We start from the raw sequence: 22485 nt of genomic DNA on the forward strand, positions 1-22485 counted from the left end.
TAATAAATTTTCCCAAAGATTCTCTTTCATTCCCAAATTCTTATTACATATAAATATCACTAAATTGACCTAGTCAATTTGATATTTCTAATTAATAATTAAATCAATTGTTTGTTTGAGACTATTAAACTTTCTTTGATAAGAGACGACAAGGGGACTATGGATCCATGAATACAAGCTACAATAAATTCCCGTGAGTATATTTATTAAATAAATTATCTCACAATTTATTAATTCCTCATGACTCCACTATAGATTTAGAATTGGACTCTTGAGTTCATAGAACATATTTTACCAAACCACAAATACGTTATCCATTGTTATAACTGTTACAGTCAATCAATCCTCTATCGATGACCTACTAATGAGACAGGAGAAAATTACCGTTTTACCTCTCATTTGTATTTTATCCTTAACTCCCACTAAGTCCCTTGTAAATGATAAATCCGTGAACTTAATCACAGATATGAGCGCTCAATCAATTACCCTTTTAGACTAAGCTATTTAGGAACTCATATTTTCACCTCTCGTACAGAAGCTATAGATTCATATCTATGATTAATGCTAACACTCAATTACACTACTAAATCTCCAAGATGTAAGTATGGGATAGACCGTAGGGATACACTAATAAAATTAAAAGAATATTATCACTCAAAATTAAGATGAACTTGACCTATGGTCAACGTTGTGACATTGATTAGATTCATAACATACTTATTTATATATCAATAATCAATATCGGTCCTAGTCCAATGTACCCATATACATCCAATTTTATTTACTTGATCAATGTCTTTGATAAGACATCGTACCCTGAATGTGTAAGTAGATCATATCTTAGATTACTAGATCAATAAAAATCCAATGCACTGACTTAATCTTTGGACTCATTCTTTTGAACATATAATTATAATCCACTGTGACCTAGTTGCTATAATTGTATGTTCGAGATTTTATAAATATTTGTATTATTCCAAGAATCATGTAATAAAATAAGCAAGCAACACGGTTGTCAAACTAAATAATTTCTACTTCTTTTATTGACAATATAAAATTGCATTATATGTCCGTCATGGTTTTATAAGGGCATAAAACCCAACAATTTGCGGGGTTAATAGTTCAATTGGAATAGAGAATAATAGTAATCATTGTTAATGTTGAATGATTGATGAAGGTGGATAATTAATTCTTAATCGTTTCTTAAAATTGTTTTTATTAGTTCAATTGCTTACTTCGTTATTTCATTGCTTTACGTTGTTTTTCATTTTTAAACTTTACAATCCCCCATTAAATTCTTGTTTCTAATTTTGTATAATAAATTGAATGATGGCCCTCGTGGGTTCGACCTGTATTTACCATTATGCTGAAATAGTTGGTAATACTAAAACTAAAATCTTTAGTAAATTTGGTACGACATATGACACTCACCAAATTTTTGGCGTTGTTGCCGGTGTCTACTTTCATTTTTTATTATTCAATTTTCTTTTTGATTACTAACTTATTTTTCTCTTATTTCTTGCCCTTTAGATTTCACGTTTAAATCATCTAATCCATCTCAAGAATCTTCCACTGTTCCAAGAATAACTTCAAGTCAATTGTATTAACAAATTGTTTCACAACTAGTGGATTTAAGATTGGTGATATTTCAGATTCATCAGACGACAATTCTGAGTCGTCGAAAAAATCTTAGGCAACTATGTCTCAAAACTATCAGAATATACCTTTGAAGGAGTTGATGTCACCTGATATTGACCACTAGCCGCTATGTATTCAATATCTAAACATTAAGGTAAACTTTGAGCTAAAATCTGGCCTTATTCATTTATTGCCAACTTTCCATGGACTTGCATGTGATGATCCGAATAAGCACCTTAAGGAGTTCCATGTAGTGTGCTCAACTATGAAGCCGACAAGGATTTCTGAGGAACAAGTCAAGCTTTGGGCCTTCCCTTTTTCTTTAGCGGACTCCGCTATGGAATGGTTATATTATTTACCTCTGAGAACAATGGACACATGGAATAAGATGAAGAGGTTATTCTCGGAGAGATATTTTCTGGCATCCAAGGTTAGGAGTAAGGAAGGAAATCTGTGGGATTTGACAGTGCAGTGGAGAGACTCTCTATGAATACTGGGAGCGATTAAGAAGTTGTGTGCTAGCTACCCCCATCAATAATTAGTGAGCATCTCCTTATCAAATATTTCTATGAAGGGTTATTGCTAATGGAGAGGAGCATGATTGATGCAGCCAGTGGGGGAGCTCTAAAAGACAAGACAACTGATGCTGCTAGGAATTTAATATTGAATATGGCTGCTAATTCACAACATTTTGGGATGAGAAACGAAACATCGCAACCACCTCAGAAGGTAAATGAAGTGAGCACTCCAATGCAACAACAAATAGCTCAACTTAATTCCATGGTGCAACAATTGACCTTAGGACAACAGGCCAGACCATGCGGTATATGCATGATGGTGGGACATCTTTCTGATATGTGTCCTACTCTTCAAGAGAATGCTCACGAGCAAGTAAATAACATTGGAGGGTTTCCTGGGCAGCCAAGACAACAATATTATCCCTATTCAAATACCTACAATGAGGGATAGACGGATCATCTGTAACGACCCGAATTCACTTTTAAGGCTAAGTGCCTGGAGGGATATACATGTTGAATTAATTAAATAAATGTGTGACTATGAGGCATACCTGATTTATATGATAATATGGATTTAAATGCATGTGTTATGTGCATTAAATATGCATGCGGGCTCATTCTTGATAATAAGGGAATATTTGTAATATTGGCCCGTTGTGGGCATAAATGTGATTATATGTGAGTAAATGATTGAGACCACATTATTATGTGGATATATTTGCAATATTTGGCTCGAGGCGATCCTAGTGAGCAGATTAGCGGAAAGTCACAATGAGGTCCAATACCCAGCTCGGGGCGAGCCTAGGGATATTTTGGGGACTTTGTGCGTATTTATGATTTATTGGTTACTTTGCAATTATTTGTTGAATAATAGGATATGTTGGGATTAATTGGGAATTTATAAGACAATTCGAGGATTAGCGGGGAAGGTGCCTAATGATGTGTTTGCCCTCGAGGGCATTAGAAGATAAGGGTATACTTACGGGCATTATGGTCTTTTTGGTCAAGAGGATAGACTTACCTCTGGGTTAGCTTAGGTAGTGGTAACTGGTAGAAGCTCAAGGAAGCAAGTCCAGGGCACACTCTTTCTCCTTCCAACCGACCCTCTCCCTTTCTCTCTCAACTTTGGTGAATTTTTGAGGAGACTAAGGGGAATTGGTGGCTGAAAGCTTGAGGAATTGAAGACGTGAGGTCTAGAAGTTGGTTAGCTACAGCTAGGGGGAGTAATTCAAAGCTAAGATGAGTTTTAATTGTTCTTTCAATGGTGCTCTATTTTAGTTTTATGGTTGTTCTTAGCTTTAAGGTTTAAGATTATGAATTTGAGTTTGGATGGAAGTTTGAGTTTGTTGAGCTGGGGTTTTGTTGCTGGGATCATATTGGTGTTATGTTGTAGATTGAATTATAGTTCTAGAATTTATTTTGGAAGTTTTGATGGATTTTTGGCTGAGGAAAAATAGGGAAATATTGGGTTCGTAGGGTCAAGTTGCGACCCTGTTCTTAGGGCGCTGCGACCCAAGTGAACCCAGGGCAGGTAGAAGCTTCTGCTGTGGAAGCACACCGCGACTCTCTAAGGCAAGTCACGGCCCTCATCCTTTTTCTAGTCTGGGGGCTCTCTGTCCTGAGAGGCACGCCGCGGCCCTTAGGGGCAAGTCGCGGCCTGTCTGGTCATTTTTAGGTGACTTCAGGTTTTAATGACGGGAACTTTAACCTAAGCGCTCGAGTTGAATTCTACTACCCGGTTTAGTAGAATTCGAGGTCTCGGAGACTCGTATATCATCCCAAAGCTTTTAATTGGTTTAGGATTTTAATGGCTGTCAATTATCGCATTGTGACTAGGTTGTACCGCAATGGCTCAGGATTAGGGATCGTGCTTCGGGTTGCCATACGCTAGCAACTCGGGACTTGAGGTAAGAAAACTGCACCCGAGTTGTGAATGGGGCTTAAACCCTTATTAATGAATACGAACATATCTGTAACTGAGAATATCTGGATGAGCATGCTTGTATATGCTACCACTGATTACTTGCTATGCAGTGTGCATTTGTGATTATATCTGTTTGCAGGTCGGCCTAAGGGTGGCCCGGAAGGAACGATTCATTTGAGGACTGAACTCTGGGATGGCCCAGAATGTTAGGGTCGCTCCAATGCAAGAGACTTCTATCTATGCTTGGGTAGTAGGGAGGGCCTTGTTATAGAAGATGCAAGAGATGAGATATGGAGTGAGAGTGCCATAGGGCAGGAAGCTTAGGCAATAATATTCCCATTTGTGAGATCAGGTAGGGGCAGATGCCCAGTAACAAAAAAAGAAGGATCCCTGATAGTACTACTACTCCTGGACCTGATAGGAGGGGTTATAGTTTACAGGATGGCCGCCAGGGCAGCAATGAGGCCTGGTGAAGTTTTCTAGTACATGCCAAGTGCGGGAGATGCCATTTGGGAGGACGCCGAGTGAGGGTATGTCTTCTATGTAGAACGATTGGGCATGTCAGGAAGGATTGCCTGAAATTGAAGTTGGAAGAACCAAGGAGTATAGATTACTCGACCCCAGTTTGAGGGTTTGCCTTGGTACAGTCAGAGCCCGAGGCTCGTCCCTCGGAGGCGACCGGTTGATTTGTTAGTTCTCGTTCATTGTTATATATTGAATTGAATGGGTTCGATGCTACGTATTTCCTAGAAGAGATATAGATATGAGGCACATACTTCAAGGCTGCTATACGATGGGGCTTGAGATATTAGTGCCTGCTGGAAAAATTGGTAACCTCCAAGAGAAGGGTTAGAGTACTATTGGTAAAAGGTTTATAATAGATTGATTGGGGTCGTCATATGAGGATTTTGATATGATCCTGAGTATGGATTAATCTCTTAAATAAGGGACAACAATGGATTACAAGAGATGATGGTGACATCTTGATTTAAAAGGAAAGGACCTGGTTGCATCTACGGGATGCCTAGATATTGTGGTAGGTACTACTTGGAATATATCAGTTAGATCGAATAAAATATGGATTGGCCAGTAAGGTTTTAGATGGGTGCACAAAGAATCGTTGAGTACGCTACGAGATTAAGGTACGAATAAAATCAGTATCAGGGACATCATGAAGAGTGATATTAGCTCAGCAGAATGAATTAATGGTTTAGTTGAAGACGTATTTGATGTGAGGATTGATCAGACGGAGCATTTCATCACGGGACACGTCGACACCGCTTGTTAAGAATGAAAGGTTCAATTGCCCAGTTGTGGGATAAGACAATGTTCTCAAGAATTGACCTTCGATCTGGTTATTACCAGATGAGGATCAAGGAAAGAGACATTTTAGGAATTACTTCTTGCACCAAGTAGGATGTGATGGATTATCAGTGAAGGTTCTTAACTGACTAATGCTCCAATGACACAGGTAAGTACAACAAGCAGAGAGAGGACAGGAATTACATGGACAAGCCATGTTCAGATTGATTAGGGATGTGTTTTAGGGATTGGCGACTTACCCATTTAGTGATTGGTCTACTCCCAGTTGGAAGCAGAACGTGAATGACCACTTTGTTGATAATACTAAGACTAATGAAGCAGGGTTACAGTTAAGGCTTCAGAAAGTGTAATCTTCGATTTCTTCAAGGGTATTCAAGGTCACGTTATGGGAGGTGATGGGATCATGTATGAAGTGATTCAGTTAGAAACCACAAAGGAATTGCTGAAAGAACGCCTGGGGGGTGAGAAGTACAGTGAGACCAGTAAGATACGTTGGCTGCTACTTGAAGCATCTTTGAAGACAGCCATACCCAAGATTGAGGTAACACAAGAACCTAAAGTTTGTCTGAATGGATAGTTTCGTACTGGGTTTTTAGAAGATAGAATAAGGAATGGTTAGCACACTATGGTATTATAATATGTATGCAATGGAATGATATAGAAGGATGACATGATGGATATTGTCTTTGCTTAAGACACGAAACTATAAGGTGGTGCGTCGAAGACTAGGGTGCGCCCGTGTACAGACTAAAAATGATGGTTTTCCGTGCTTCATGGTAGATGAAGGGATACGAACACAAATGTTCTACACGAGGCGTTAGGTTGACGGTAATTCCAGATAGCCACAGTTAGGGTGCAGTGACGGCACCTATGGAATGGTAGTGCGTGCACTAGTATAATGAATTAAAGTGTTTGGTCACCCATTGAAGAATAACCTTGAGATCAAGGCCCTAGTGGAAATTAATGGGTGATTCATATTGGAAATCCTTGATTGCATAGAGAAAATTAACATGGAAGATGACATCTTGAGTTGGAAAGGTCTGTGCCAGTTGGATAAGACGCCACATATTACAATAAAGTCAGATGAGGTAATGACCAAGATTAGTATAGTATATGCAGTTGATAGTTGGTAGACATGTCTATATGGACAATGAAATTCAGGGAGGAGATCTTGTGGGAATGGTTAAGAATCCTACTATTTTAGTATGAATGGGTTAAGATAGGAAGATCTGATGAGTGATCCGATGGAACCTGGTGTTGAGGTGGAGATTCCAGATGAGTAGTGTACTACCTCTTTATGAATATTGTATCATGAAATTTTAATGGATGTTGGGATCAAAATTTGTGTATTGGAAGGCAAAAAGGTATAGTGGTTGACCGTAAGGGTGGACTACATTAGACTGCAAGTAAGATGATTGGATATGAAAAGTTCTGACTCATCAAATTGAGTTAACACACATCGGTTCGTGTGAACGGGTATCGCAATAATGAGTATGGGCGATGGGAGACTGTATGTCTCTGTGGGATACTGAAATTGATGGTGTCAGATTGAGACCCTTTATTTCCCAAGTTCTGGAAAGGTTGTAGAGGCCAAAAAATATAAGAATGAGACCTAGAATTATTAGTTACCTCCAGATAGACTGACAATTTGAAGGAATAACTCAGACTTTAAGAATTGTACATCAAATATGTAAGTAGTTGGGGCGTTGAGATAAGTAGTCCCTTGATTGAATAGTCACAGTGATGGAAACCAGTCAACAACTAGGGTGACTCTGAATAAGATACAGTGAGATAAGGAGCGAGAAGCACATATTCTAAGTAATGAAATGAGAGACAGGAAGTATGGTGATCCATAATTGGTCTGGGTTATTAGGATTGTTAAGGAAGAAGTGTCTGCCTATTTAAAAGGACATAAGAGTTCACAAATTTCAAGCATGGGAATATGGAGTTCCGGGATGGGAGACTTCATATTTCTCCAAGTATTGTGGACGAGAAAGGATAAGATATTTTGGGAAAGAAAGCAGAGTTTTGACTCCTGATTTAATAGACTTCCGAGATCTTACCAAGGACTAGGCCAGGGGCCTATGAATTAGCCTTACCCTAGTATGGGTGGTGGCTCATAACGTGTTACTAGTGCCCATGTCAAGGGAAGAGGTGTAAAATATTACCGCTGATGGGGTGAGGAGACCCTAGAATTTCAGAGGGGATGTCTTATTGAATAAGACTGTCACTCTAGTGAGAGTGTTTATAAGGGATAAGAAGGTAAAGGACTAGACTTCGTGGCTTTAGTTAGATTTGTGGGATTGGTATCCCAAGATGATTGAAAAAATTGGAGGATGAAATTTCAATAAGGAGGGGGATAGTTGTAACGACCCGAATTCACTTTTAAGGCTAAGTGCCTTGATTACAATGCTTGGAGGGCATAATGGATATACATGTTGAATTAATTGAATAAATGTGTGACTACATGACATACATAATTTATATGATAAGATGGATTTAAATGCATGTTTATGTGGATTAAATATGCATGTGGGCCCATTCTTGATAATAAGGGTATATTTGTAATATTGGCCTGTTGCGGGCATAAATGTGATGATATGTGCGTAAATGATTGAGACCACATTATTATGTGGATATATTTACAATATTTAGCTCAAGGTGATCATAGTGAGTGGATTAGTGGAATAGTCACAACAAGGTCCAATACCCGGCTTGGGGCAAGCCTAGGGGTATTTTGGGGGACTTAGTGTGTATTTAGGATTTATTGGTTAATGTGCAATTATTTGATGATTAATTGGATATCTTGGGATTAATTGGGGATTTATAAGACAATTCGAGGATTAGCGGAGAAGGTGCCTAATGACGGTTGTGTCCCTCATGGGCATTAGAAGATAAGGGTATACTTAGGGGCATTATGGTCTTTTTGGTCAAGAGGATAGACTTACCTCTGGGTTAGCTTAGGTAGTGGTAACTGGTAGAAGCTCAAGGAAGCAAGTCCAGGGCATACTCTTTCTCCTTCCAACCGACCCTCTCCCTTTCTCTCTCAACTTTGGTGAATTTTTGAGGAAACTAACGGGAAATGGTGGCTGAAAGCTTGAGGAATTGAAGACGTGAGGTCTAGAAGTTGGTTAGCTACAGCTAGGGGGAGTAATTCAAAGCTAAGATGAGTTTTAATTGTTGTTTCAATGGTGCTCTGTTTTAGTTTTATGGTTGTTCTTAGCTTTAAGGTTTAAGATTATGAATTTGAGTTTGGATGGAAGTTTGAGTTTGTTGAGCTGGGGTTTTGTTGCTGGTATCATATTGGTGTTATGTTGTAGATTGAATTATAGTTCTAGAATTTATTTTGGAAGTTTTGATGGATTTTTGGCTGAGGAAAAATAGGGAAATCTTGGGTTCGTAGGGTCAAGTTGCGACCCTGTTCTTAGGGCGCTGCGACCCAAGTGAACCCAGGGCAAGTAGAAGCTTCTGCTGTGGAGGCACACCGCGACTCTCTAAGGCAAGTCACGACCCTCATCCTTGTTCTAGTCTGGGGGCTCTCTGACCTGAGAGGCACGCCGCGACCCATAGGGGCTAGTTGCGGCCCGCCTGGTCATTTTTAGGCCACTTCAAGTTTTAATGACGGGAACTTTAACCTAAGCGCTCGAGACGAATTCTACTACCCGATTTAGTGGAATTCGAGGTCCCAGAGACTCGTATATTATCCCAAAGCTTTTAATTGGTTTAGGATTTTAATGGTTGTCCATTATCGCATTGTGACTAGGTTGTACCGCAAGGGCTCAGGATTAGGGATCGTGCTCGGGGCTGCTATGCACTAGCTGCTCGGGACTTGAGGTAAGAAAATTGCACCTGAGTTGTGAATGGGGTTTAAACCCCGATTAATGAATATATTATGAATATGAACATATTTGTAACTGAGAATATTGGGATGAGCATGCTTGTATATGCTGCCATTGATTACGTGTTCTGCATTGTTCATTTGTGATTATATCTGTTTGCAGGCCAGCCTAAGGGTGCCGGGGGCCGATAGCAAGCGTACGGAACGTAGCTCGGCCTAAGGGTGCAGGGGTTGGCTAAGAGACCAGGGGACTAAGCCTAAAGGCGTTGGGCTTGGATATTATATCATAAACAGAAGTGTGGTTCACACATAATCATTTTATTTGATTGATGAGTTTGGTTTACATATTTGACTGTGTTGAATATTACTGTTGGTTGGTTACTTATATCCTATTGTTAATTGAATATGATAATTTATGGTTACTGCTTTTATACTGTTTCCTAGTTGTGCATGCTGGTTTAAGTTTTCTTGTTGAGCCTTGGCTCACGGGTGCTACATGGTGCAAGTAAGGGAAATCGGTAGCTGGACCTGCCATGAGTTGTAGAGCTTTAGGGGCAGAGTGTACATATGCAGCCTACTCGATCGCCATGGACGGGATAACTTGGGAGGAACAAGGGTTAAACCTTGTTTTGCCGATTAGGACGGCTAAGTTGTATTCTATTTGTCTTTTACAAGTCTGTAAACTGATTTTGAAATCCCGTGTGAAAACTTTATCTTTTAATGAAAAATAACCATTTTTTTGACCAAATATTTTAATACTTGACCCTGACTTAGTGTTTAATTATACATTTAAGTTCAAATGACGTGCTTAGCGAGTTAAGCACCACTTTAAACACATAATGTAACGGTCTTGGTTAACCAAGGCGTGACATCATCCTCATTTAGGATATGGGAACCAACAACAAGTTGCACCTGCTAGACCACCATGATTAAATTTTTAGCAAAGATCTCAGCAGAATTTTGTCCCTCAATCTCAACAACCCCCACCTGCAGCTTCAAAAGAGCAAGAGATATCTCTCCCTGACATGATGAAAATTGTAGTCTCTACTAATGTTTAAATGCAATAGGGTAAAAATGTGATTATATGTGTTAAATGAATGAGATCATATTGTTATGTAGATATATTTGAGATGCGAGGTCCGAGACGATCCTAGTGAGCGGATTAGCGGAATAGTCACAATGAATTGCATGCTTAATGAATTTGTTGCCTGAATTAACTTGTTTCCACTGAATGTAATGTTTTTCCTGAGTTAAATTGATTTCACGCTTAATGAGTTTATTGCATGGTAAAAATAAATAATTAATGAATACTTAGCTTTAATTAATTGTGATAATGAAACTGAGATAATTGGCTTCTTACGTTTTATCTACGGGGTTAATAATATAATTGGAACAGGGAATAATAGTAATCATTGTTAATCTTGAATGATTGTTCAAGGTGGAGAATTCATTTTTATCTGTTTCTTAAAATTGTTCTTATGAGTTCAATTGCTTACTTCGTTATTTTATTGCTTTACAATGTTTTTCATTTTTAAACTCTATAGCCCTCGTTTTCATTCTTGTTTTTAATTTTGAATAATAAATTGAATAATAGTCCTAGTGGGTTCGACATATATTTACTATTATATTGAAATAGTTGGTAATACTAAAAATAAGATTTTAATTAAATTTGGTCCGACATATGACACGCACCATAAGTTTTGCTTCTTGAATTGGGAATTGGGTTAATGATTTGAATGCTTTACAATAGTTGAGTTCCTGTAAGAGAACATGAAGCAACAGACTTCTCTCTGTGTGATCGATTTCAGCCTCATTTCATAAGTCAAATTCTGTTTTGATAGAGCTCCTCGTTTGTCAATCTTATTCCCTAAGATATTGCTCAATGTAGGCTTGCTCAATAAATCATGAAGTTCAATTTTTGAGGTGATAAGTTATAAAGATCAACAGGATCAACAGCATAGACAATAGCATAAACTATTTTTTTTCTTGAGTTTAGAAGAAGTATCGTGGGGAAGATGAGGGAAACAAAGAGAGAGAAAATGAGGTTTAACTAAACAATTATTTTTAATTGATTAATTTTATTTTTTATTATTTAAAATTTATTTTTAATGATTTTTCTTATTTTTAAAATCAATCAATCCGATTTTTTTTAAAAATTATGAAGTGGACCACTAATACGTTGACATATGGAATTCTAATAACCCACATGAACACTTGACAGAGCTCGTAGTGACAAATGCAAAAAAAAAATATAACATTGGGTGGTTTTAATGTAATTTTTTTTAGGTATATAAGTGTATAAACATGAAAACATAATATATTTATACTGCAAATATCTATATTCTTTACGTATTCTTGATTACATATTAGGTAATTCAAGAGAGGTTAAATTTTTATTTTTTTTTATTTTAGACTTTTAAATACACAATTTTTTTAATCAAAGTTTAACAAATACAAATTATTACTAACGGAGAAATAATTACTTTGACTCTCTTAATTTAAATTTATTACCAAATTTAATGCACAATTTCAATTTTTTTTTAAAAATAATCGTATGTTAATTTAAATATTCAAAAAAGCTAATGCACCTATTTTTAGTCAAAGTTTTTTTATTTTAAAAAAGAAAGACAAAACTGTGATCTATTAAAATATATTATTATGTGCAATTTTATATATTATTAATTTATTAAATTGATTAACAAAACCTAAAATTTAAAATAAACAAACTCCAAGACTAAAACAAATTGTTTACAAAATATTATAAATATATTACCCCATACTAAAATGACAAATACAATTATTTATTTATTTAGTTTTATTTAGAATTTAATTCATTTTGAATTTTAAGTTTTATCAATCAATTTTATACATTATTTGTTAAAAAAATATATTAATACATTTTAAGTCTATCGTATTCTGACAAGATAAAAAATTTGACTAAAAACAAATAGAGAGGGACCTTTTTGATTGTTTAAAATAATCATATGGTTATTTTAGTATTTTTAGAAACCCGGGATTAATCTTAGTAATAATAGGTTTAAATTGACGGTACTAAAATTGTAATTTTCCAAATTATTATTTTAAAAAAAATACACTTGATTTCAATTTTATCAAGCCCATTCCAATCATGTTGTTGGTATTGACCGTGAAAATAAAAGTGTACAGCCGAAGAGTGACAATAATATTTTAACCAATACAATATCTAAGATCACATACATACCAATATATTAAATCAAGATTTACAAAAAATAGAATCACACCCCTCGTAGTCTATCAAGAATCTTTGCTATCTTTTCATAAACAATAACGATATTCCAATCCAATAATTCAACTTCTAGATTCACACAAAAATCTTCCAAGCCAATCCGCAAGACACAAGAACGTGTATGAGCATGTAAGATATTATGGACAAAATTTAGACTCTCTTAATGTACTGAGTACATGAGATGAAGTGAGGTTTGGAGAACACAAAAACTCTGAGAGAGTATCGTAGTTTTTCACGTTTTCTCAAAATCTGAAAAATCAATCACTTTTTTTTACGATACATTATTAAACTTTTATAAACCTAAAATAATGTAACAAAATTAGACCCAATCAAAATTGATTTAAAATTGTAATTATCTAATAAATGTTTTAATCAAATTAAAATATCCTATTTTAAATAATTATTTAATAAATAAATCATTCAAATTCTTAACAACTAAAATTTGAATTGAACAAACTGGTATGTGACATCACATACCCAGTCATAGTGCACATGTGCCTCCCTAAATTTATATTATTTATATATTTAATTAATAAGAAAACATATATATGCATTAAAATAATATAATATTTCATAAATTATTAAATATGAGTTAATTCAATATTAATTTTATCTTATAATTCAACTAATTTATTAATAAATTAATATTTTTTTTATCTCTCCTTATTAACTAACCCAAAGTTAATTAATATTTAATACAACTAATATATAGTTTTAAAATAAAACATATTACTTTATCTTATTAATTAATTATTTAATTACTCATAATTATCACATAATTACATCTTAGTCTTGGTAAATTAATTCCTTGACAATTAAGTCATTTTCTCTTTTTAATTTGTCAATTATATCCACACCCTTGACACTGTAGTTTAGAGGTGATTTGGGGACCATGGACCTATAATACTAAACTTCAATAAACTAGATTATTAATTAAACTCTTTAAGTAAATAATATTTTTTTTATTAATTCCATTATCACTCCACTATAAATATGACATTTCAGTAATTATAGGATTTTATTTTCAGAATAATCTCGATTTTCCCATTAATATAATCACTTCATGTAGGTATGTCCAATTTATTGGTTCAGTAATTAGTGCTGGTCAAAATTATCATTTTACCATTCTAATTACCTCTTGTTCCTATAGTACCATTAATTCACTAGTGAACAATTAATTTATAATCATGTTATAAATTTGAGCTTAATAACTATTCAATTTCAGAATTAACCTTATAAAGAACCAATATTCGATCTGTTTAGAAAAGATTGGATTCCATTCTTGTAAGAACATGTTCCTGGCCATTCATTCTATTGAATCTCCAAAACCAAAGTCACTAACCCCGTTATACTAAGAGACATTAACAACTGAATCAAAAGACCCAATAGATATGAACATGAGTTAATGACTACTCATGATTTAAACTGATCTACATATGATCATCTTTTTTATATGAATTAAGTATTTATGGCAAACGGTAAGTTTTATAAAGAATTTAATTCACATCGGTCTAGTCATATATAATCTCATTATATAAAGTGCATTTATTTAGATGTCTATCCATATCAACAATCCGGATCTAGATCACATGGATTATTGAAAAATGCTTAGTAAACTGTACTTGTAACTATTGATTAAAGATTCTGCAACATCCCAAATTTGCTAATAAGCCTCAGTGCCTCGATTATTGTGCTAGAAGAGCATAATTGGATGTTTATGTGTTAGTATGATTTAATTGTAATTATATATGTGAATTTTAAGAGTTGTATTATGATATGACTACTTATGCATGTTTAAGTGTATAAAATATGCTTGTGGGCCCATTTATGTTAAAAATGGCATTTTCATAATGTTGACCAACTGAGGGTATATCTATAATTATATGTGCTTGTGAGTGGGACCACATTATCATGTGGATATATTTGAGATGTGTGGCACGAGACGATCTTAGTGAGCAATTTGGCAGAAAAGTCTCATCGGGGATTAATACCCGGTTCAATGTGAGCCTAGGGTAATTTATTAATTTGTTCAATTACTGGGGTATTGGAGTATGAGTTATAACGGGGGAAAAATATTGGTATTTGGAGGATTAGTGGGTTTAATTGGGAATTTATTGTGTAATTTGAGGTTCAGTAGGAATTGGTGTCAAATGACCTTCTTGCCCTTAGTGGACTTTGGTGGTGGACTTAATAAGCTGGGAAATTGGGTCTTTTACCCTTAGGCAGCTCACACATAGCTGAGACTCAAGCCTTCCCCCAAATTCACGTTTCTCACTATCTTTCTCTACTTTGTTCCAAGAGAGAAACCGTGGAGTCTTGATCCTATAAGTGATCTAGTTGGGATTTAAAGCTTGTGGCTCGGAATTGGAGGCTGCTATAATTGTTATCTGCTAAGGGATTCGATTTTCCATAGAGCAATTCATATGGGTACTGCAAGGCTAGAGAGGAATGGATCATAGTCATTGTCACTTTACCCTATTGCTCAGGATTTGAGGTAAGAAAACTGACACTTTCACCGAGTGTAGGGCATGCGCCCCAATTATAGGGCACGAGAATGATGGTGTCATGAATCCCTTTATAGTTAAATGTCTACTTTGTTTGAATCTATGCTATTATAATTGTTTGTATTGATCGCTTAGTCGGGAGGCCATTTTCGGCATTACATGCGTAATGTATGTCGTAGTGGCGGGGCCATAACACGAATGCAATATCGGCCATAGTTGCGAGACCATTGTGAAGATGTGATATCCATCTACTCGACATGAGTCGTATATTTTTTGAAAAATCTATGTCAACCAGTTGTGGTTATAGAGTATTCAATACATGTTAATGTTTATCTAGACATATGTATGGTTTGTTTGGGTTTTCTTGTTGAGCCTTGGCGGGTGTTTCGTGGTTCAGGTAAGGGAAAAGGAAAGCTAGACCAATCATGATGATCGGATTTGGCGCGAGATCACTGCGAGACATGATGCTACGAGGATGGTACCTCCATCTACTGGATTTGGCAGAGTCGGAGGACCTAGTGACCAGAAGAGGGAGACCCCTAACACTTCTACTACTTCGGGTCCTGACAAGAGGGGTCAGAGTACTCAGGGAGGCTGCCAGGGCGACAATGAGGCCTGGAGGATTTATCCAATATGTGCCAGGTTGCAGGAGGCGCCATTTGGGAGAATGTCATGCTAAGGCATGCTTCCTTTGCGGGGTAGTGGGACATTTTCAGAGGGATTGCCAACAACTGAAGAGAGAGGAACAAGAGAAAGGCGATAGTTTGACGCTATCCTCTTAAGTCTAGTTTTGTGTTGTGTTTAGGTTGTGTTTTAGGTAGTTTTTATTAATCTTTTTAGTTGTTTAGTGCAATATTATGCTTTGTTTTTGCTTGTTTCCAAGTTTTAGCTTATAAATAAAGGAAAAGAACAATTTGAGAAAATTGGCAGAAAAATGATGAAAAATTAGCTTTTTAGTGTTGATTCAATAAAAAGATGAATCCTCAAGAAATTTTATGGCTTCGGTGAATTTTCAGGACCAAAATCACAAAAATTGAAGAAATTGTTAAGGGTCACGGCTCTATGATGCTGAGCCACGGCCAGGTCCAAGGCAGAAAGCCTGTTTTTCGAGGAAAGACACGGGTCACGGTGCAGGAATAAAGGGCTGCGATGCTAAAGGCTTTGTGTGCCCAGAAAATTTACACTGGTCACGACGCTGAAACTATTGGGCCACGACGCGCTTAATGTCCACGCAAAGCCTAAATTGACACAGGATACGATGCTTGAAATGTTGGGCCGCGACCCGCATTGCTTCTGAAGAAAAAATTATGTTTTAAACCTAATTTCGTGAGGAGAGAAATAGACAGAGGGGGGACAAAAATCAAAAGCGGAGAACACCTCATAGAGCATCTCAATTCGTTCTAAAGAGTTTTTTTTTTCTATTTCTTTTCATTATGATGTATAGCTTAAGTACTTTTGATGTTCTTAGAATGATTATGAACTAATTTCTTCATTAGGGATTCTAATTGACTTTCTTGAAGCCATACTATGATTTAATGTGTTTGTCTATTTCTTCCTCATCTAAAATTTACTCAATTTGTGTTTATTGTGTATGTGATTGATTCCACACCTTTCACATACGATTCATGAATTTGAATCAAAATCTGAAAAGTGATATTTGAATATGCTAAAATTTAGTAGCCATAGATTTCAATTTAGAACGAGAGTATCAAATTTGTCTACAAGATTTGAATTGACCATAGAAATATAGGGAATTCACATTAGGTCAAGTTTTCTATTATCCGAATAGTTAATACTTTTGTATGCCTATCATTTTAGTGAGAATAATTTAAGGGACGATTGCATTAAAGAATAATAAAGTGGATAGTAGAGGAGATTAGAATCCCTAATTGTTCTCGTTCGTGAATTTCATTCTTGTTGTTAATTTATTTGTGCACTTTACATTTATTTATGCTTTCTTGATTTTAAATTTTACAAATCCAATTTTTGTTAGCCAAATAGAAATTAAGAATTAATTAATGGTAATTGATAAATCAGTGTTCGTGGGACGATACTTGGTCTTACCAAGATTTATTACAAATTGCGATAGTGTGTACTTGCATAGCTTTAATTTTCGCAATAAGTTTTTGGCACCATTGCCGGGGACTGAAAATTATCAATATCAAAGTAATTAATTTTATTTGTAATTTGGTCGTGCTTTGAACTGTTTCTAACTTGTATTGCGTGCATTTTTTTACCATTTTTTCTAGGTAGTTCTGTTATATGCGTAGCAGAATATGATCAAATAACATTGTTCCTATTAATATTGAGATTTAGAAAGCGTACAGGCAGAATCGTAGAAACAAAAGAGCTGCTTGTCCAATTGTGGTTATGGAAAATCCTCAAAACAATGATGGGTTGAATGGAGGGGTGCCAGAAGTGGTGCTAGGACGAGCTCAGAATCCTGCTGTGAGAAGCTTATAGGATTATGTTCTCCCAACTGTTACGGGAGTGCAAACATGTATAAGACCATTGGCTGTGGAGGCTAATAACTTTGAGATTGAGCCAGCGATTTTACAAATGGTGCAATCTATCGTGAAATTTGGTGGCTTACCTTCAAAAGACCTTCATATGCATTTAGCTAATTTTGTTGTAGCTATGTGAAACGTTCAAGTATAATGGGGTGAGTGACAATGCAATCAGATTGAGGCTATTCCCATTTTTGCTGCAGGATAGAGCTAAAAGTTGGTTGAACTCCCTTCAATCCAATTCTATAAATACTTGGGAGGATTTGGCTTAGAAATTCTTTGCCAAGTTCTTTCCTCCATCAAAGGCAGCAAAGTTGAGGGGAGAGATTAATTATTTCTATCAGATGGAGGAGGAGTCTTTGTATGATGCATGGGAGCATTTTAAGGAGCTATTGAGAAAATGTCTCCATCACGGCATTGAAAAGTGGATGTTGGTCCACAACTTTTACAATGGATTGTGCAGTTCCACTCACACCATAATTGATGCCGCAGCTGGAGGGGCATTCATGAGTAAGAGTGCCAATGAAACATATGAATTGTTAGAAGACATGGCCACTAGCAACCACCAATGGTCTGATGAGAGGTCAACCGGTGTTAGAAAGGTTGTCGAAGTTCATGAACTTGATGCCTTCACTGCCGTGACTGCTCAAGTTGCTTCCTCGACAAAACTGTTGCAACACAATATTGTGTCTGTTAATGCCATTCAAATGCCAACAAGTTGTGAAATTTGTGGTGGTCCTCACCAATTTGAGCAGTGTATGACAACAAAGTTCAATAACACCATCCCTACGGATCAAGTCAAATTGATGAGTAATTTTAATAGGCAAGCCAACAACCCTTTCTCCAACACTTAAAACCCTGAGTGGAGGAATCACCCTATTTTTTCATGGAAAAATAATCAAGGCCCTCAACAACAATTTCAGCAACTCGTTTCTCATGCTCCACCTCAAGAAATGTCACAACCACCAGTTTCTCAAGAGAAGAACAATGAATTACAAGCTGCACTATTGACTTTGACCGACTCCCAAGCTTAGTTTATGACTGAAACTCGGTCATCCATCAGAAATGTTGAAATGCTGATGGGTCAATTGGAAAATATGTTAAAAAGTAGAGCTCAAGGAAATTTGCCAAGTAATACTGAGGTAAATCCTAAGGAACAGTGTAATGCAATCTCCTTGAGGAGCAGTAAGGAGTTGGTAGATCCAGTTGAGAAATCTAGTCTTCCATCTAAAATGGAGTCTGAGTAGAAGAATAAGGTGGATGAAAAGGTTACTGAGAACCTTGAGAAGAAGCAGCTAGAAATAAGTATTGAGCATCACATCAAGATCCCATATCCCTAAGGCTGCAAAAGAAGATGCTTGACAAGAAGTTTTCCAAGTTCTTAGATGTTTTCCAGAAACTTCACATCAAAATTCCCTTTGTAGAATCTTTAGAACAAATGTCGATTTATGTGAAATTCATGAAGGAAATCTTGTCGAAGAAAAGGAAATTGGAGGATTATGAGATGGTGGCACTTACTGAGGAGTACAATGCAATATTGCAAAAGAAACTACCTCCCAAGCTTAAAAATCCGGGTAGTTTTACCATTCATTGTACTATAGGGAGTGCGGTTTTTGAGAAGGCATTATGTGATTTAGGGGCAAGTGTGAATCTGATGCCTCTATCTATCTATAGAAAATTGAAATTGGGAGAAGCTCGCCCTACTATCGTGTCCCTACAAATTGCAGATCGTTCAGTGAATCACCCAAGAGGTATTATTGAGGATGTATTGGTGAAAGTAGAAAATTCATCTTTCATGCGGACTTTATTATTTTTTATATGGAGGAAGATGAAAATATTTTGATTATTCTTGGGAGACCATTTTTAGCTACTGGAAGGGCGCTAATTGATGTACAAAAATGGGAATTGAAGCTGCCAGTGCAAAATAAGAAGGTAGCATTTAATATTTTTGCGGCAACTGAAATTCCAACATGTTGTAGAGTAGATTTGATATCAGGAGGGGGCAGTAAGGTGGAAGCTATTAAGAGAAAGGCCATCGCTCAAGTTGGTAGTCGAGCAGTGCGTAATCGTGTAAAAAAGTTCTTTAGTGGGAAAGATCAAATGTTACATGAGCGATGGAAAGATCCAAAAATGTGCAACATCATAAGACGAACTTTCTCATATGACACTTTGGCTCTTAAGGATTTGAGGGGTGGACTTGATCCGAGTTAAATTTGAAGATGAATTCAGCGTTTGACTAAATGACATTAATGACATCACATTTGGTGGCGGTCCAATCCTTTATTTACAATTTTTTATTAGTTTTATTTATGTTTTGGATTATGAACATTTTAAATTTTATTATTTATTTATTTTTATTTTATTTTAGGATTAGTTTTAATTTCTGTCATTTAGTGTTAAATTTGTAATGTCGAATCTTCTAAAAAAATAGGATCACGATGCTACTTCGAGCCCAATTCATAAATTACCAAGTTCAATCCATATCAACCATCATATTTTGGCTACCTGAGGAAGACGGTGGCAAGGGTCCTTCGTCATGAGTAGTCTGAGTTTGTCAGGTCAGTTTATTTTCCTTTGCATTTATTTTGAACATTGTGGACAATGTTCATATTGAGTTTGGGGGAGGAGATTTACTTTGGTTTTGTATATATCGAGTAGTTTGTTTTACTTGTGTTTGGGTTTTATTTGTTTTTGTGTTTTAGTAGTGTTTTGTATTTGGTTAGTTTTTTATTTACTTTGTTGTTGTGTCTAGGATGTTTAGAGTGTTGTGTTTGTGTGAATCAAGTTGTCAATGCTAGCCTATGATATCGAAAAAAAATGTCGTGCAATTTTGAATTTGATTGGAAATGCTAGCTTGTTTCGATCCATGAAAAAAAATGAATGTTTAGCCATGATTGGAAAATTCTTTGCAATTTGAATTTGAATGTATGCATTGTTAAAAATTGGCTTGTGGTTTGATGTATGATGAATCTAGAACTTTCTTGTTTATCATTTGAGACGAAATCCTAGATGAGATATGCTTAGGAAAGTGATTTAGGCAATTTTTTGGAACGTTTGAGCCTTTCAAGCCAAAGCAAAAGTAATTTTTCATTGTTACCATTGTTGAGCCTAAAATTATCCTCTTTGTTGTTTGACACCAATTGTGAGCCAAATAGACATTTTGTTAGTTTTCATTCCTTTACTAAATTAATATGAGCATATGGATAAATAATGGGGAATGAATTGTAATGGGATGCGATTAGTTTTGTAATTTGGTGTATTGTAATGAAGAGTAAAAATGTTGAGAATTGAAGGAAAAAAAGAGAAAAAAAAACAAACAAAATAAAAGAAATTTCAAAATCCAAGCTACACTCTTGTTATGCTTTCACAAAAACAAGGCTGGGGCAGTTTAGTTTGAATAAAAAAAATATGACCAAGTGAAATAAGCTTTTCTCAACCTTTACTTGGGATTATAAGGGGTTTTCTTTGGAAATTCTTTGGGTGAATTGTGGGTTTGTAAGTTCATATGCTTATGGTAATTTGGAGCCTAAATGACATATATTTACCCATTGCCTAAGCCTATTGTTATGAGCCTAAAGTCCTAGTAATTCTTGAGCATATTTTGTCTACAATTGTGGAGAGTGGTGAACAATGTAGGCATATGGATCAATGGTTTTATGGGTTGATGGTGAGTTTTTGGCATGTATACATAGATTCAATTTTTGAGTAATTTTTGTGGTTGTGGTTGAATAGGCTTTTTTGGATTGAATCAGGTTCTTGGTGTGGTTTAACTGAAATTCTGGATTGTTTCTACAAATCTGAATTTTGGACTTTTGTGTGAGATTTTCTGAAATTGAGGCTAATTCAGTGTTGTTGACTTGATTCATAAGTTTGTGTTGTTTGAGTTGTTTATGTGTGGGTGTTTTGTTTGAATCTTTACTTGAGGGTGAGTAAAGGTTAAGAATGGGGGAGTTTGTTGAGTCTAGTTTTGTGTTGTGTTTAGGTAGTTTGTATTAATCTTTTTAGTTGTTTAGTATAGTATTATGCTTTGTTTTTGCTTGTTTTCAAGTTTTAGCTTATAAACAAAGGAAAAGAACAATTGGAGCAAATTGGAAGAAAAATGATGAAAAATTTGCTTTTTGGTCTTGATTCAATGAAAACATGAATCCTCAAGAAATTTTATGGCTTCAGTTAATTTTCGAGACCAAAATCACAAAAATTGAAGAAATTGTTAAAGGTCGTGGCTCTATGATGTTGAGTTGCGGCTAGGTCCAAGGCAAAAAGTCTATTTTTCGAGGAAAGACACGGGCCGCTGTGTAGGAATAGAGGGCCGTGACGCTAAAGGCTTTGTTTGCCCATAAAATTTACACTGGCCACGACGCACCTAACGTCCATGCAAAGCCTAAATTGACATGGGCCGCGACGATTGAAATGTTGGGTCGCGGCCAACATTGCATCTGAAGAAAAAATTAGGTTCTAAACCTAATTTCGTGAGGAGAGAAATAGACAGAGGAGGGGGAGGGGGGACACAAATCAGAAGGGGAGAACACCTTGGAGAGCATCTTAATTCGTTCTAAAGAGTTTTATTTTCCTTTCCTTTCAGAATGATTATGAACTAGTTTATTTATTAGGGTTTCTAATTGACTCTCTTGAAACCATATTATGGTTTAATGCATTTGTCTATTTCTTCTTCATCTAAAATTTACTCAATTTGTGTTTATTGTGTATGTGATTGATTACGCACCTTTGACATACGATTTATGAATTTGAATCAAAATCTAAAAAGTGAGATTTTAATATACTAAAATTCAGTAGACGTAGATTTCAATTTAGAATGAGAGTATCAAATTGGTCTATGAGATTTGAATTGACCATAGAAATATAGGGAATTCACATTAGGTCGAGTTTTCTATTTCTTAATCCGAATAGTTAATACTTTTGTATGTCTGTCCTTCTAGTGAGAAGAATTTAAGGGGCAATTGCATTAAA

The 22485-nt window shown here is 35.8% G+C and overlaps 1 protein-coding gene and 1 non-coding gene across 2 annotated transcripts; one reads left to right on the plus strand and one right to left on the minus strand.

The window, feature by feature from the left end:
• Positions 1–17828: 17828 nt before the first annotated feature.
• Positions 17829–17935, minus strand: LOC133828031 (small nucleolar RNA R71). The gene has a single exon (XR_009890677.1). It is a non-coding gene; the product is annotated as a small nucleolar RNA R71 (small nucleolar RNA).
• Positions 17936–18871: 936 nt separating this feature from the next.
• LOC133824975 (uncharacterized) lies at positions 18872–19728 on the plus strand. Its single transcript, XM_062257983.1, has 2 exons — positions 18872–19268; positions 19385–19728. Exons 1-2 carry the CDS (start codon positions 18872–18874, stop codon positions 19726–19728), a joined length of 741 nt encoding a protein of 246 aa, XP_062113967.1.
• Positions 19729–22485: the final 2757 nt, after the last annotated feature.

Source organism: Humulus lupulus, chromosome 3 (assembly GCF_963169125.1).
Source record: "Humulus lupulus chromosome 3, drHumLupu1.1, whole genome shotgun sequence".
NCBI lineage: Eukaryota > Viridiplantae > Streptophyta > Magnoliopsida > Rosales > Cannabaceae > Humulus > Humulus lupulus.